Here is a 15,212-nt window from a genome sequence, read left to right as displayed (position 1 = left end):
TCATGGATTTATTTCTTTAATTTACAGCAAATAATTTTCTGATCCACTGTCTATAGAACCCTGAGTCTTTTCACTAATCAGTTGTTATCTTACATTTTTTTTAATTAAAAAAAATATTCCGTTTCATTGTTGTTATCCTCTTGCTTGCAGGAATATGCAGTGAATTGCCACGTAATCACCTGGGAACGGATACTCAGTCATTTTGACATATTTGCGTTTGGTCATTTCTGGGGCTGGGCCATGAAGGCTTTACTTATCCGCAGCTATGGCCTGTGCTGGACAATTAGCATCACTTGGGAGCTGACAGAGGTATATGTCTGCATGGGTACATTACTAATATGTTATAATATACAACTGTAGAATTTTTAATAGGAAAAAAAACACAGACAACCTAATTACAGTCAATTGACAATTTTATTTTGTATTGCAAAGTCTTATAAAATGATGTCATCAAGTCTGCTGCAAGCTAGAGGAAACATTTCCTTAACCTCTTCCCCCCCGGCCTCAGCATCGCTTTAACCACTTCAATACTGAGCACTTTTACCCCCTTCCTGGCCAGGCCAATTTTCAGGATTGCGCGGTCCTGCAACACTGTACCCGTATTACATTTTTATCACACAAATAGAGCTTTCTTTTGGTGGTATTTAGTCACCACTGGGCTTTTTATTTTTTGTTAAACAAAATTGCCAAAAATTAAAAAAAAAAATAGTTTTTTCTTGGTTTCTTTTCTAAAATTTTGCAAATAATTTTTGTTAAAAATTTAGGCCAAAATCTATTCTGCCTAATTTCTTTGAAAATAACCCAAATTCATATTTATTATTCAGTCTGTAGGAAAGTTACAGAGTCCATAAACCTAGCGGATATATATCTGAAAATTGTAAAATGAAAAAATTATAAAAATAGCGTGTGTGTGGATATATGTATATATAATGTATTTTATTTTTTTTTCTTTGGGTGACAGTATATTAAAGAATATTTTATTTTTCAATTTTTTTTTTTTTATTTACACACTGTGACCAGAGCAATACAGTGTTACCACAGTGATACCGTACTACTCTGGGGAGGTGAAGAGGATTTTTTTTTTTTTTCACACTATGATTGCTTATAGCAGTGAATTTCCCTGCTATAAGCAAACATTTTTACTGATTTTTTTACACTGGCCGGTCACAAAATGAAAAAGGTAACCGGGGGTTGAAACTCTGCAAATTTGATGACCTTTTACACAAGCAGGTCACAGGGTATCAGGCAGGTTGTGAGAGTAAGGAATATTTACTTCGACTGATCGCAGGGTGAGGGGTAGCAGAGGGACTGATCGGTGTGAGAGTGATGGACTTTTACTGTGGCTGGTCATAGGGCGAGGGGTAGCGGAGGGACCGATCAGTGTGAGAGTGATGGACTTTTACTGTGGCTGGTCATAGGGCGAGGGGTAGCAGAGGGACCGATCAATGTGAGAGTGATGGACTTTTACTGTGGCTGGTCATAGGACGAGGGGTAGCAGAGGGACCGATCAGTGTGAGAGTGATGGACTTTTACTGTGGCTGGTCATAGAGCGAGCGGTAGCAGAGGGACCGATCCGTGTGAGAGTGATGGACTTTTACTGTGGCTGCTCACTGGGTGAGTGGTTGCAGAGTGTCCAATCAGTGTGAGAGTGATGGATTTTTACTCGGGCTGGTCACAGACCGAGAGTGGGAAGAGGAACTCGGCTATGTGGATGATGAATTTTGATTCTGGCTGGTCACAGATAACATTTTTCATACTCATGCTGAAAAAAAAGACACTTGCATATCCAAGCTGAACCACTGGACAAGATCTATAAATTAAACACCTGCATGCACAGAACCCCAAACCTGCAGACAGCAGCAGAAGACAGAGCTGTGTGAGATGTACACACAGCCAAGTACATAGTGGCTACTGCATAGACATTGTGATTTTACATGATTAGGTTGACTCTGAGCCAGCATCTAATCCCAGAAATAGATGTTGACCTGAATAGTATCTGAGCCAGGGTAGTTTGGTCCATTTGGTGAGAAAAGAAGGCGGCTTTTTATAAGTAACACTGTAATCTTTTTGACAGATAATAAATACCTGCAAGTGATACACTTTTATGCATGCATGTATTTATCAGGAACACATAGTTCAGATACAAGGTCCAATTATTTGAATTTGTCGTCTTCGTATAAATATGGTTGTTTGACCTGGACCATGCGAGGCAGGACTGGAAATACCACCTCCTCTCAGCTCTGTGACCTGAAGAGACCCTGTGGAGAGAACATCATCCTCCCTGTAAAGTTTCCACAGTGTACAAAGCAGCAGGAGACTGTTAATGGTCCAACACAGATATATTTTTGCCTTTTTATGTGTGTCTCTAAAGTTATTTTTTTGTTGCTCTCTTTATCAATTCGTCATGCTATTTCATCTTCCCCCTTAGCTCTTTTTTATGCACCTTCTTCCTAACTTTGCTGAGTGCTGGTGGGACCAAGTCATTCTGGACATCCTTTTATGCAATGGAGGTGGCATCCTCCTTGGCATGGTGGTCTGCCGCTTCTTGGAGATGAGGACTTACCACTGGGCAAGTTTCAAGTAGGTCCCCTAATGCTTTAATGGTTATGCATTTTATCAGTATCTTATGCTCACCCTTTCAGAGTCCCAGCTGATCAGCTGTTTACCGTTCAGAAATGTATAGTGTAGTAGGAGATTTTGCAATGATGGTCTTTTTTGACATAACACATCTGCTTAGAAGCAGAAGATTTTCCCAAAAGGTCTGGGGACCTCCAAGCATAGAGGATTTAATTTTGCAGCTGATCAGCAGAGTCTTGAGTAATGCTAATCAGTAGCAGTGGGCTAGCCAGAAGGTTTTATATCTAAAGTGTTTTGTTTTTTTTTTTAAAGCTTTTTTTTTTTTTTTTGATAGAGTAGCAAGGTGTCTGCTCCTCCCATTAGGGAGATTTACTTTTCTATTTGTCCTGCTGACCACTGTTACAGGTCACCAAAACAGGAGTAGAGGGAAAATCTTTCTTGTTCCAGGGACAAAGGTCTAAGGGTGATTTCACAGGGATCCAGCACCACCCTCACCAAGGCTGGCTGTTTGCCAGTCTTTGGGTCCTCGGCATCTTTACTAAGGGAAGCTGGCTGTGACTTTGTGTGGCTTCACAGCTGGCTTCCCACTGTGCATGTGCTGTGATTTGTTAATGGTCCCACAGCCTCCTGGGACTTATGACGTGTCCCAGAAGGTTGTGGATGGGGGTAACTTATGCTTGGGCCACCTAGGATAAAATTGCCCCCCCCCCAAAAAAAAAACCAAAAAACTCTAAAAGTGGGAGGTGGGGAGGAGGTGTTAAAGCAGAACTTCCCTTTAGAGGTAAAGTTCCACTTTAACCAACTTATCCCAGGTTTTGACCAGTACACATTTCTTCTCTGGTCCTGTAGGGGTTGATAGACTTTTTTTGTTTGTCTTCTGTAACAAAACGTTTTAATTTTGTTTACTTCTTTCTCTAAAGTTTGTTTTTAACCATTGTACAGAGACATTCACACGACTACAGGAAAAATCAAGAGAGCCGTGCTTCAGTTCACTCCAGCAAGCTGGATCTACGTGCGATGGTTTGACCCTAAATCTTCATTTCAGAGAGTTGCTGGAGTATATCTCTTTATGATTATTTGGCAGGTAAGTTGTACACCATGATTTACGTTGCTGCAAACCTAAACATATCCAAATATTCCTTTTCTACAATCATAGATGAGATGTTTTGCATTGCATTGACCTTGTTAAAACATTTTACATTTTTTAGTGGAAGTGCTACCCTCCACTTGTTATCCTATTTTCTGCAGAATATCAGTATGATGTTAAACTGCTATTTCTTGATTGTCTACAGGCTTTTCTGAACCCTAAGAAATTAGATGGTTGTACTATTTTGGTGCAGTATACTTTATATAGCCATAAGTGTGGACTCTGCTCCAATAATTTGAAGTCCGATGCACAAAGCGAGCTCCATAAAGAAATAGTATGATGAGTTTACTGTGGAGGAACTCAAGTGGCCTGAACAAAGCCCTGACTTTTGAACAACGTTTTGGCATGAATTCTAATGCTGATTCAGGTCTTTGCTTCAAGCATCAGTACCTGACCTCACAGATGAACTTTTGAATGAATAGCCACAAATTTCCACAGACTTGCCGAAAAATCTTTTGATATGCCTTTCCAGAAGAGTGAAGGCTGTATAGACCCTAAGAGGGGAGGACGGTGGGACCAACTCCATATTAATGGCCATGGTTTGGGAATGGGATGTCCAACAAGCTCTCATAGATGTGATGGTCAGGTCAAGACACCTATAGTTCGATTTTTATGCCCCCTTTTTTTTCTCTCAAGCACTTTTCTCTTGCATATCACTCTCTACCTGTGCCTACCTTATTAGAAAACTTCCAATAACATGGGACTCCTGGTGATCAGTCCTAAGGCCCTGTATCCTCCATTGAGCAGACGCAAAGAAACGTAACATGATATTTACAAGCAGTAGCACATATAAAGTTAAATAATAAGTACAATAAGTTGTACTTCTCCCAAACCTTTTATTTTTTTTCTACTTTTCAGTGTGCATCATATTGTACTTATGCATTTGGATCCCCAGGGAGTAGGCAGACCCTGTTTAGCCTTTGCACCTATATCCGGTCATAAGGCTCTAAGCAAGCCTTGTGTGGTACTTCTGCTAGTTCTTTTACAAACAAGACCTGTTTGCAAACCCAGTCACTAAATTTGATATAAGCTTTGACATAATTAAACTTTAAGTTGTCAGTGTTTTTTTATACTACTGCTTTTATTGAAGCACATGATCCTACCATGAAGGTCATTGTTCAGGAACTTCCTATAATAGGGTAACAATAGTGCTTCTACATTGTTATCCTGTCACATCAGCCCCTGGCGTAGACTATATGCAGCTACGTCAATGCACATTACACAGGCAATATCCACTATCCAGAGCAATTAAGTGCAATACTGGAGCAAGTGCATGAAGACAAGAAATGGCTGAAAGAGGCTGGAGGAGATCAGCAGCACGGAGTAGAATAAAGAGGATGAAAAATAGGTAAAAACTGTATTTTATGACAACAAAAAATCATTGCAGTTATTTATGATACACCGTTCATAATAAATGTCATCCAATTAGGGCAGGCATCCACTTTAAAGTTGTAGTAAAGTCTGTATTTAAACATGTGCCTACAGGTAAGCTTACAATCAAGCTGACCTGTATGTACAATACATATCTTCTAAACTTGCACCGTTTAGGAGATATTCACATTGGCAATAGCTAATGATGTCACCCATGCATGCGCAGTGACACTGTACATTCAGGGCATACAGTATACTTGTGCAACGCAGAGTGCTGTGCAGCGGCTCCCACCCACATGTACGGAAATGATGTCGTCACGGCCATTCAACAGCTGGAGCCCGCGAACCCGGAAGGAAGACTGGGTGAAGATGGAAGCGCCGGGGGAGCTGTGACAGTGCTGCACTGGAGGGCTCCATTTGCAGGCGTGCCTGTCATAATGTGCAATAATGCAGTGCATACCAACACATTATGTCCAAAGCCTGCAGGAGACCCATTGATCTTTCTTTTTTAGTAACAAAAATATTAATAGTGCCGCGCTCCTATTACTATATATAATATAATATATAATATATAAATATAAATACAATCTACTCTCTTACAATAATTATATAAATTGAAACCTCAACAAAATCCATAGATCACTATACTTAGTGGGTGAAAGATAATATATAATCACTGTGACTAGTGAATCAAAAAAATGTTATAAAAGAACCTTAATAAATGTGAGTATCTTTCACCCACTAAGTATAGTGATCTATGGATTTTGTTGAGGTTTCAATTTATATAATTATTGGAAGAGAGTAGATTGTATTTATATTTATATATTATATTATATATAGTAATAGGAGCGCGGCACTATTAATATTTTTGTTACTGTATTAACACTAGTAAGTGAGTCTGTGTGAGTGCCAGCGCACCTAGCGCATGACACTAGTAGAAAGTTATTAATTATCTATTATTCACTGAAGACCTCATTTATAATAGCTCACAAGTATTTATTATTTATAGCACGATCTTTCTTTTTTGGTGGTTTACTACCACTTTAATCACTGTAAAAAGCTTAAAACGTTAGAAACTGGACACAACGATAGCACTGTTTCTGTGACGTTTGACCTTTTTGTCCTTTGATTACTTACAGTATACATTTTGTTTAGTGCTATAATTAAAAATGAATATTTCTTTTCTTTCCTAGCTGACTGAACTTAATACCTTCTTCTTGAAACATATCTTCGTATTCCAAGCAAGTCACGCACTGAGCTGGTGCAGAATTCTCTTCATTGGCATCATTACAGCACCTACTGTCAGGTAATATGGCACTGCAATTTAAAACATGATTATGCTTAAAAAGACCCTTTCACTAATTCATACTTCTTGATTTGTAAACACCTTTAAAAACAGATACTTGTGGCAGTCACCACTTGCTCTCTGATGGACTAATTTATCCTAACATGTTAACAGGGATCTGACACTTCGGGAAGTGTCAGATCTTACCATGCATTCCTTCCCCAGTTACCTTGCTCTTAGATTTATTTCAGAAAGCCTCCCGCTGAAATTGAAAGTGAGCTGCAAATAAAATCTTTTATATGGCCTCAAGAATTAGAAGGCACTGCCTAGCACTCTTACCTTCCAGTTCAGCTCTCCCTGGCCTCCTAGCTTCAAAGCCTCATGTGACTCCACAGTTAGTGCTAACCCCTGAGATGGGGACTTTTCCCTCACAGGTTCTCTTGCAGATTGTAAAGTGTAGGAATGGAGTTGTTGTTGGCTAGAACTACAATTCCATTCCTGCACTTTGCATTGTTCCTCTACCTTCCTTATGTATCTACACCCTGTTCCACATTATTATGCAAATGATATTTTTCTCATTTACCTAAATGATGTAAATAACAGTCAGCATAATTCTCATGTTATCAACTATTAAGAGTACAATTCAAATTTTATTGAACAAACCTCTTAATGATAACAGTATTTTTTTAAACATAAAAAACTTACAATTCACTGTTCCAAATTATTACGCACAGTAAGTTTCAAAACACTTTAGAGGTTGTAAAGAACTGAAAATTGTAATTTGTTGTTTTTGCAGCATATTTACTGAAATCAAAAGCTATTTCAATCAAACTTTTAACAACATTTTACTCAGGTCACGTTACATTTTAACATAGGACCCCTTATTTGATAGCAGCTTCACAAGTCTTGCATCCATTGAACTTGTGAGTTTTTGGACAGTTTCTGCATGAATTTATTTACAAGATGTCAGAATAGCCTCCCAGAGCTGCTGTTTGGATGTAAACTGCCCCCCACCCTCATAGATCTTTTGCTTGAGGACGCTCCAAAGGTTCTCAATAGGATTGAGGTCAGGGTAGGATGGAGGTATTCTTTGCAGCATGAGATGGTGCATTGTCATGCATGAAGATGATTTTATTACGGAAAGCATAGTTCTTCCTTCTGTACCAGGGAAGAAAGTGGTCAATCATAAACTCCACATACTTTGCAGAGGTCATTTTTACACCTTCGGGGACCCTAAAGGGGCCGACCAGCTCTGTTCCCATGATTCCGGCCCAAAACATGACTCCACCACCGCCTGGCTGACTTCGCAGCCTTGTTGGAACAGGGTGGCCATCCACCAACCATCCACTACTCCATCCATCTGGACCATCCAGGGTTGCACGGCACTCATCAGTGAACAGGACTGTTTGAAAATTAGTCTTGTATTTTTTTGCCCAATGCAGCCATTTCTGATTGTGAGCATTGGTTAGTGGTGGCCGAATAGAAGGTTTACAGTATGCACAGTTGCAAGACTCTGGAGGACTCTACACCGTGATGTACGTGGGACTCCAGAGGCACCAGCAGCTTTAAATATCTGTTTGCTGCTATGTAATGGTATTTTAGCAGCTGCTCTCTTGATCCGATGCATGGATCTGGCAGAAATCTTCCTCAATGTGCCTTTATCTGTACGAACCCGTCTGTGCTCTGAATCAACCACAAATCTCTTAATAGTGCGATGATCACACTTAAGTTTTCGTGAAATATCTAATGTTTTCATACCTCGTCCAAGGCATTGAACTATTTCACTCTTTTCGGAGCAGAGAGATGCTTTTTCTTCCCCATATTGCTTGAAAATGGTGCTCTGCTTATTACTGTGGAACACCCTCCTTTAGTAGTTTTTCCTTACATTGGGCTCACCTGCCAATCTAATTATCACAGGTGTCAGAGATTGTTTTCAGTGATCAAAAGAGCCCTGAGACACAATGCCATCCATGAGTTAAACTGAAAAACAAAATATTTTAATATTTGTGACACTTAAATAGAATTTGCATAATAATTTGGAACAGGGTGTAAGGAACAGGGATAATATATGGGCACACCTTTTGTATGAATATTATATACAAGTGGATCAGATATTGTTTTTGCGGAGAAAGCATTTTTGCACAAATATCCTATGCACTGTGAATTAATTTTACTGTGAACACTAAATATATTCAAGATTTATGTAACCTATTTAGGTTTTAGTGTTTCTTGTAGGACATCCCGGCATTGTGCCATTTGGTGTTCATAATATTATATTAAAGTTTACACAGTTGCTGTGAGAGGCGTTCAAGTCAAACCTGGACTTTTGAGTTTATATCATAAAAAAACAAATTTTACGGAGTGGAAACTGCATTTATTTTTCAACATACTTGCTTGTTACATTTATACACTTATCCCAGCGTTTAATGCCTGGAAAGCTTCGATATAGAAAGATTTGTCAGTACGCCTGAAATCTGAGAACAGCCTGATTCAGTTCATCATCAGTGCTGAACTGCTGACCCCCGAGGAAATCTTTTAGGGGTCCAGACAGGTGGAAATCAGTCAGAGCGAGGTCTGAGTTGTAAAGGAGATGTGGCAATACCTCCCAGGTGAGTTGCTGTAATGTGCCGTGAGCAGTATGAGCTTGTGCATTGTTTTCGGGAAACAGGACGCCCTCCGTGATTAAACCAGGCTGTTTTTTTCTGCAGACACATATGTACATCTCTCAGCACACAACAGTAATATTCACTGTTGATAGTGGCATCCTGGGGTAGAAAATCCACATGAAATGCCACATTTGTCCCAGAAAACACTTGCCATTACTTAACCCGCAGACGCAATTGTTTGAAATTTTTTTTGGTGTTGGTGAGTCCACATGCTTCCACTGCTTTGTTGCTCATTTTTATTCCGGAGTGAAATGATGTGCCCAGGTTTCGTTACATGTAATGATGTGATCCAGAAAACCATGGCCTTCCCTGTCAAAACGCTCCTTCAACTCTTCTGTGAGGGTCAAAAGTAGAAAGGTACCTTGGTACCTAGCATACGCTAACTTTTCAAAAATGTGGGTTTTACGCCTTCATTCACAAAAAACTTCATCACCACACGCTGTTCCATGCACACACTAACACTGTTGTCTGCCATCTTGGTTAACGGTCTCTGGACTGGAATGCAACATGTGTGCTGCCTATCAGTAATAGGACACACTACTGTGTGTAGTACGGCCACGCTAGCATCCCTTTTTATTCCTGTAAAATTAAAAGTCCAGGTTTGACTTGAATTCTCATCGTATTAGGAATTATTTTTCTTTAATATAGAATGCTTGCCAGGCTGCCAACTGTGCTGACAGAATGTGGATACTATTATTACCATTCTTCCCATTTTAATGCTGATCTTATGTCAACCATACCCTTTGATGAACAGACCTGGAACAAGTATACAAATCGGGAGTCATGACTTTCTTAACTGGATACTTGTTCCAGTGCATTGACTCAGAAAGTATTGCAGCCAGAACTAGGCAACTAGTGTCAGCGATGGAAGTTTCATATTTTGCTAAGTATAGGTTTCCTTTTACTTGAGCTTTTTTCCTTTTACCAATAATTACATGATTTGGTAATGCTGTTTTGGTTCTTGATTCATATGAAGATTATTATGCTTATAATCTTTTCTCCTTTTTTCATTTTATAGGCAGTATTATGCATATCTTACAGACACACAGTGCAAAAGAGTTGGCACTCAATGCTGGGTGTTTGGGTGAGTAAATATCAAGATCTTAACTTTTGGTTTCCATTTGCAGTGACTCCCTTTGTTATGTTGTAGGAACTGCTTTTATAATGAACTTGCGCAATGGAATTTTTCCTCCCATTCCCTTCCAAGAAAAAAATTAGATTGATTAGGAAAAAATTAAGTTATCCCGGCAGAAAAAATTAAAAAAAGCAGTTTTTGCTGTAATACTCTTCTTCAGTCTGGAGATGTCCACTCCACCGCTAGGTGGCACACTCCTTCAAGGCTGAATGACAGGTAGTGTCATTTAACTTCCTTAGAGCTCAGGCAATTGTGGCCCTGCGCCCTGGTGATGCATCCTCATGCCAGCATCTGCTTACTACTACTACTACTACTTGCGTACTACTGCACATAAAAAGGCATGAGCACCATTGAGTGCATTACTAAGGACCGTCCACCACTGTCCAGGGAAAATTGGGGGAGGAAGTAGCTGCGATGTCATCACACCAGCCAGAAGTCCATTGTAATAATGGTATGATAAGTATTAGGGGAAGGTTAAAGTGGTTCTAAAGGCTGAAGGATTTTTACCTTCATGCATTCTATGCATGAAAGTAAAAAAAGCCTTCATTGTGCAGCCCCCTCCTCATAATGCTTACCTGAGCCGATTCCAATCCAGCGATGTGCACGACAGCAGCAGCTCTCCCAGGTCTCTCTCTCCTCATTAGCTGAAACACAGCAGCGGGAGCCTTTGACTCCTGCTCCTGTCAATCACAGCCAGTGAGAAGGGAGTGGAGGGTGGGGCCAAGCCACGCTCTGTGTCTTAAGGACACACAGAGGTGGATCAGGAGTGAGCACACACACGAGTGCTCCCAGAGCAAGCAGCTTGCTTTGGGGACACTCAGCAGGGAGGAGGAGGCAGGAGAGTCAGCGGGGGACCCAAGAAGAGGAAGATTAGGGCTGCTGTTTGCAAAGCCATAGAACAGGTAAGTCTGACATGTTTGTTAAAAAAAAAAAAAATGTGGACCTTTTTAGAATGATTTTAAATGTTTCAGGGATTATAATAAGTTTTAGGTATGAATGAAGATAAGGATAAATGTTAGGGTCAATATTGGAATTTCAAAAGAGAAACAAGGAGGCTGTCAGTGATGGCAATACAAGTTACCTGCCTGACACTCTGACCCGTCTGCTTTTTATATTTTGTCCTTGATCTGGAACATATAGATTAGTGTTACTGATTACTCTCCAGCTTTGCTCCCCACATTGAATATTCACCAATTCTTTGTTCTTTCCTGAAGTTCTTTCAACTGCAATGTTGTATGTTAGTTGCAGAAAATGTAATTTTCAGCTTCTGTTGGTAGAAACCTCAGAGCTTAAGCTTCGTACACACGATGAGAATATCGGACAAAAAATACTACTTTTGGAGTGATCGTCCGATTAATCTGATTGTAAGTTCACTTTCGAGAGCTGATCACAACAGTTAATGCGAAAACATCCAAAGGGAAAAGCATGAAAATCTTTCTCGTAAGACAACAGAATGAACGATTTTCATGTAACCAGTATAGTATTTGTCCGTAGAAAAATTGGGTGACCAAGACTGCACATGCTCAGAAATGAAATAATACATTACAATACAATACATTACATCAGGGCTTGAAATTTCCACTTACCTGCTCGCCAATGGCGAGCGGAAATTATGGTGGAGGCGAGTGTGTCCCCTAGGGGCCGTCTTGCTGAGCAGGCTCGGAGCTCAGGCCGGATCTGTCATTGGCACTGGGAGCCGTCAGACTGCTCAATAGCTGAGCGCAGTGAAAGCAAATCAAGGAGTGTGTGCTGTGCTCTCTGCCTCCCCCTAGAGTGCAGTACCGGATCTGTGAGTGAACAACGAAGTACTGCAACTTTTTATTGGGGGGGGGGGTCTGTGTATGCATGTACAATTGTACATGTGTCTGTGTGTATGTACATGTGTCTGTGCGTGTGTTATTTATGTGTTTGTACATGTATCTGTGTGTATGCGTGTCTATACGTGTGTGTGTGTGTGTGTGTACATGTCTCTGTGTGTGTGTGTGTGTGTATGTACGTGTGTGTGTGTACAGGTGTCTCTGTTTGTGTGTGTTTGTTGGTGGCGAGTAACCCTAAGGCCTGGCTAGTAGCTCAGGACTTGAAATTTTAAGCCCTGCATTACATCACTTCCAAAGTTGTTTTCTGTCTTACGAGAATTTTTGTAACTCTAGCAACCTATTCATTTTCGCTATGAGACCAGCATGCAAAAAAATGTACGATCATTCGTCCGATATTCTCATTGTGTGTAGCAGGCTTTATTTTGTCTTCAGCTGGCCATAGATGGATTGAAATTCAACCAATTTAGCAGGAACCGGTTGAATTTTGATCTTGTGTGTGTGTCTGTTTTACAGAAGTCGATTGTTACATCCACTTCTGTTGAACAGGAATGTTTGAAGACTTCTGTCGATCTGTGGCTGCAGCCACTGATAAGTGTATTGTGACAGCAGAGAATTTCTGTCAGAATACAGTGAGGTGGGTGAAAGAATCTCTCTCTCCGAGACATTTATGTGGATGGAGGAATCCTTTTTTTTTTTTTTTTTGAAGAAAAAGGAAAAAAAATTCCCATCTTTGGCTAGCTTTAGTGTATTTACATGCTCCAGACCTTCCACAGCCTCTTTGCTGTTCATTGTAAATCCTTACACCATGTTGCAGTAATTTTTTTTTTTTTTTTTACATTTACACCAATCAGCCATACCTTTATGACTACCAACAGGTTAAGTGAATAACATTGGTTATCTTGTTACGATGACATCTGAAAGTCAGTGGGATATGTTAGGCAGCAAATAATAATGTTCCTGAGGTTGATGTGTCTAAAGCAGAAACAATGTGCTTTGTAGTTTGTTGTATGTTTGTGTATGGGGCTGCATAGCCACAGATCTGTCAGGGTGCCCATGCTGACTCGTGTCCACAGGCAGAAGTGCCTACAATGGGCATGTGAGCATCAGAACATTATGGAGCAATGGAAGAAGGTAGCTTTATTTTTTTTTTTTTTTAATATCGTGGATGGCCAGGTACGTGTGCGTTCTAAGATAGTATATAGCAAATGCACCACATTCCAAATTAAAATTATACAAATTAAAAATTAGGACTGTGGGAATTTTAGGTGACAGAGAAAAGTCTTCACATATATAAATAAAAATGAATTTGCTTTATTATACAAACTTCAATATTCATAAAATACACCATAAAAATCACTAGTGGTGTCCATCATTGCCAGAACAAGTGATAGAAGCTAATTATTCAGTCTTCAAGAACCAAAAATCTCTGTTTATTGTGCAAAGTTTGCTGGAAAGTGTGTACAACAGTGTATAGAGGGTCCATTCAGAAATTTTAGTGTTAACATGTGGTCACACCCCTTTAGCACTTGACGGGATATATATATATATATATATATATATATATATATATATATATATATATATATATATATATATATATACTATTTGGATTTGAGCAAAGGTATAACTTCTTTCTATTGCATAGTGCAGGTTAGTGATCAGACCTGAATCTATAGTTCTCCTACAATTTGTGTTTATTTGCCCCATACAGGTACTATATCCACTGGAGCATTTGCATTTTGCAGAGCAGAGTAGGGACTGGCCAGAGATGGGTTACTTTGATGCTGTTGGCCAGCCTAAACATGTATTGAAATGTATGTGAGCTAAAAATCTGTTTTTTGCAGCTAAAAAGGGTGTATAGCAGTGTGCAGAGAGTTTGTCCCGAGTTATTAGTGTTAACATGTGGTCACACTTCTTTAGCATTTGATAGATTATTTATATGCATAAGCTATTTGGATTTGAGCATAGGTTTGTTATTTTTATTAGAAAAAAAAACACAGGATTCACACGAATGCAAAGAGCTGGACCCTGAACTGTTAGTTTTGAGCGGAGAAAACTATTTTTACAGCTTTCTCGGATTGGGCTCCAGAGTTTGGAGATTTCAAAGTGCTTTGAGAGGGTACAACCCGGTGTCCAGGTCTTGCAGGAGACCAGCAGGCTGTAATTGCAAATTCGCACAGCCTTTATAATGACAGGCTTGGGCGCAGGGTTGCCATCTGGAGGCAGTTCAGTGCTGCTGTTAGGAGACAGATGTGCTCTATTCAAGAGACAGCACTCTATACTGGAGGTGTGAATCTAGGTGGTTAAGTGAATCTGGGAGACTGAGAGAGCCAGTCTAGGCAAGTCTAGGGTACAGAGAGAATCTGAAGGGCTCAAAGGAGTGAGAGAACCCTGGGGTGCCAGGATATCTTCTATTGAGAGACCAGTGTGTGGGCCTGTGTAGCAGGGTGCTGCCACTAAAAGGCTGAGAGAGCCCAGAGAGATGGGTAAGACAGTCTGAGGGAGCAGTGAAAACAGCAGCAGTGCTGCTGAAGATGGACCAAGTGGCTTGGCATTTTACATTATCTGTTTTGCTGGTGAAAATCCCCTGCATGGGCAATTGTTCTGTTTCAAACTTCTCTTTAAGTTTAATAAAAGTGGGCTGGCAAGCCTTAAAGCAGGGGTGCTCAACCTATGATCCATGTTGACCTCAAACGAGGGAAGCGCATGCCCAGGGTTGGCCGCAGAGTGATACCAAGTGTACTTCACCTAGGATCTTTCTAGCAGCCTGGGGAGCAATGCCAGTAGAAGTTAGAAGAGGAAAAGAAGGTCTATGAATTAAACAACACATTCACTGAACTTTTGCAATGAGAATATTATTGCCTATAAAAGGTTTATCAGCTATTGGGCTGATTTCACACTGATCCGTGGGTGCAGCGGGGTGCAGCGCAGTGCACCTGCAGTTTTCCCATGAATTAGCTGCACTGAGCCATAAACGTCTATTATATCCTGTGGGTTTGGTGTGCTTTCAGAGAGTGCACCACACTCGCAAGATGTAGTGGAAGTGTATGGCAAAGTGCAGCTAACCCACAGGAAAGCCAGAGATGCATTGTTCTCTACCCATAGTGCATCAGTGCGAAAGTAGCATTACAGGGGGCTCAGGGCAGTAAGTGCTTGTTTATGAATGCAGTTTGGGGGGAGGTGAAACCCCATAGTTAAGACATGTTTTTACCAC

At 40.3% G+C, this 15,212-nt stretch overlaps 1 protein-coding gene across 3 annotated transcripts in view; it reads left to right on the top strand.

Annotated features, from left to right (window-relative positions):
- PTDSS1 (phosphatidylserine synthase 1) overlaps positions 1 to 15,212 on the top strand; it is a 61,120-nt gene that overhangs the window by 33,693 nt on the left and 12,215 nt on the right. For all 3 annotated transcript variants that reach the window (XM_089666639.1, XM_089666637.1, XM_089666638.1), the window contains 5 exons: positions 151 to 309; positions 2,429 to 2,580; positions 3,520 to 3,661; positions 6,289 to 6,401; positions 10,065 to 10,130. In XM_089666639.1, coding sequence (XP_089522765.1) covers positions 151 to 309; positions 2,429 to 2,580; positions 3,520 to 3,661; positions 6,289 to 6,401; positions 10,065 to 10,130 — 632 coding nt within the window. The remainder of the gene's footprint in view (positions 1 to 150; positions 310 to 2,428; positions 2,581 to 3,519; positions 3,662 to 6,288; positions 6,402 to 10,064; positions 10,131 to 15,212) is intronic.

Source organism: Staurois parvus, unplaced genomic scaffold, assembly GCF_062004578.1.
Source record: "Staurois parvus isolate SC_StPar_1 unplaced genomic scaffold, SC_StPar_1.0 ptg000052l, whole genome shotgun sequence".
Taxonomy (NCBI): domain Eukaryota; kingdom Metazoa; phylum Chordata; class Amphibia; order Anura; family Ranidae; genus Staurois; species Staurois parvus.
This window is presented reverse-complemented; position numbering and strand designations above follow the sequence as displayed.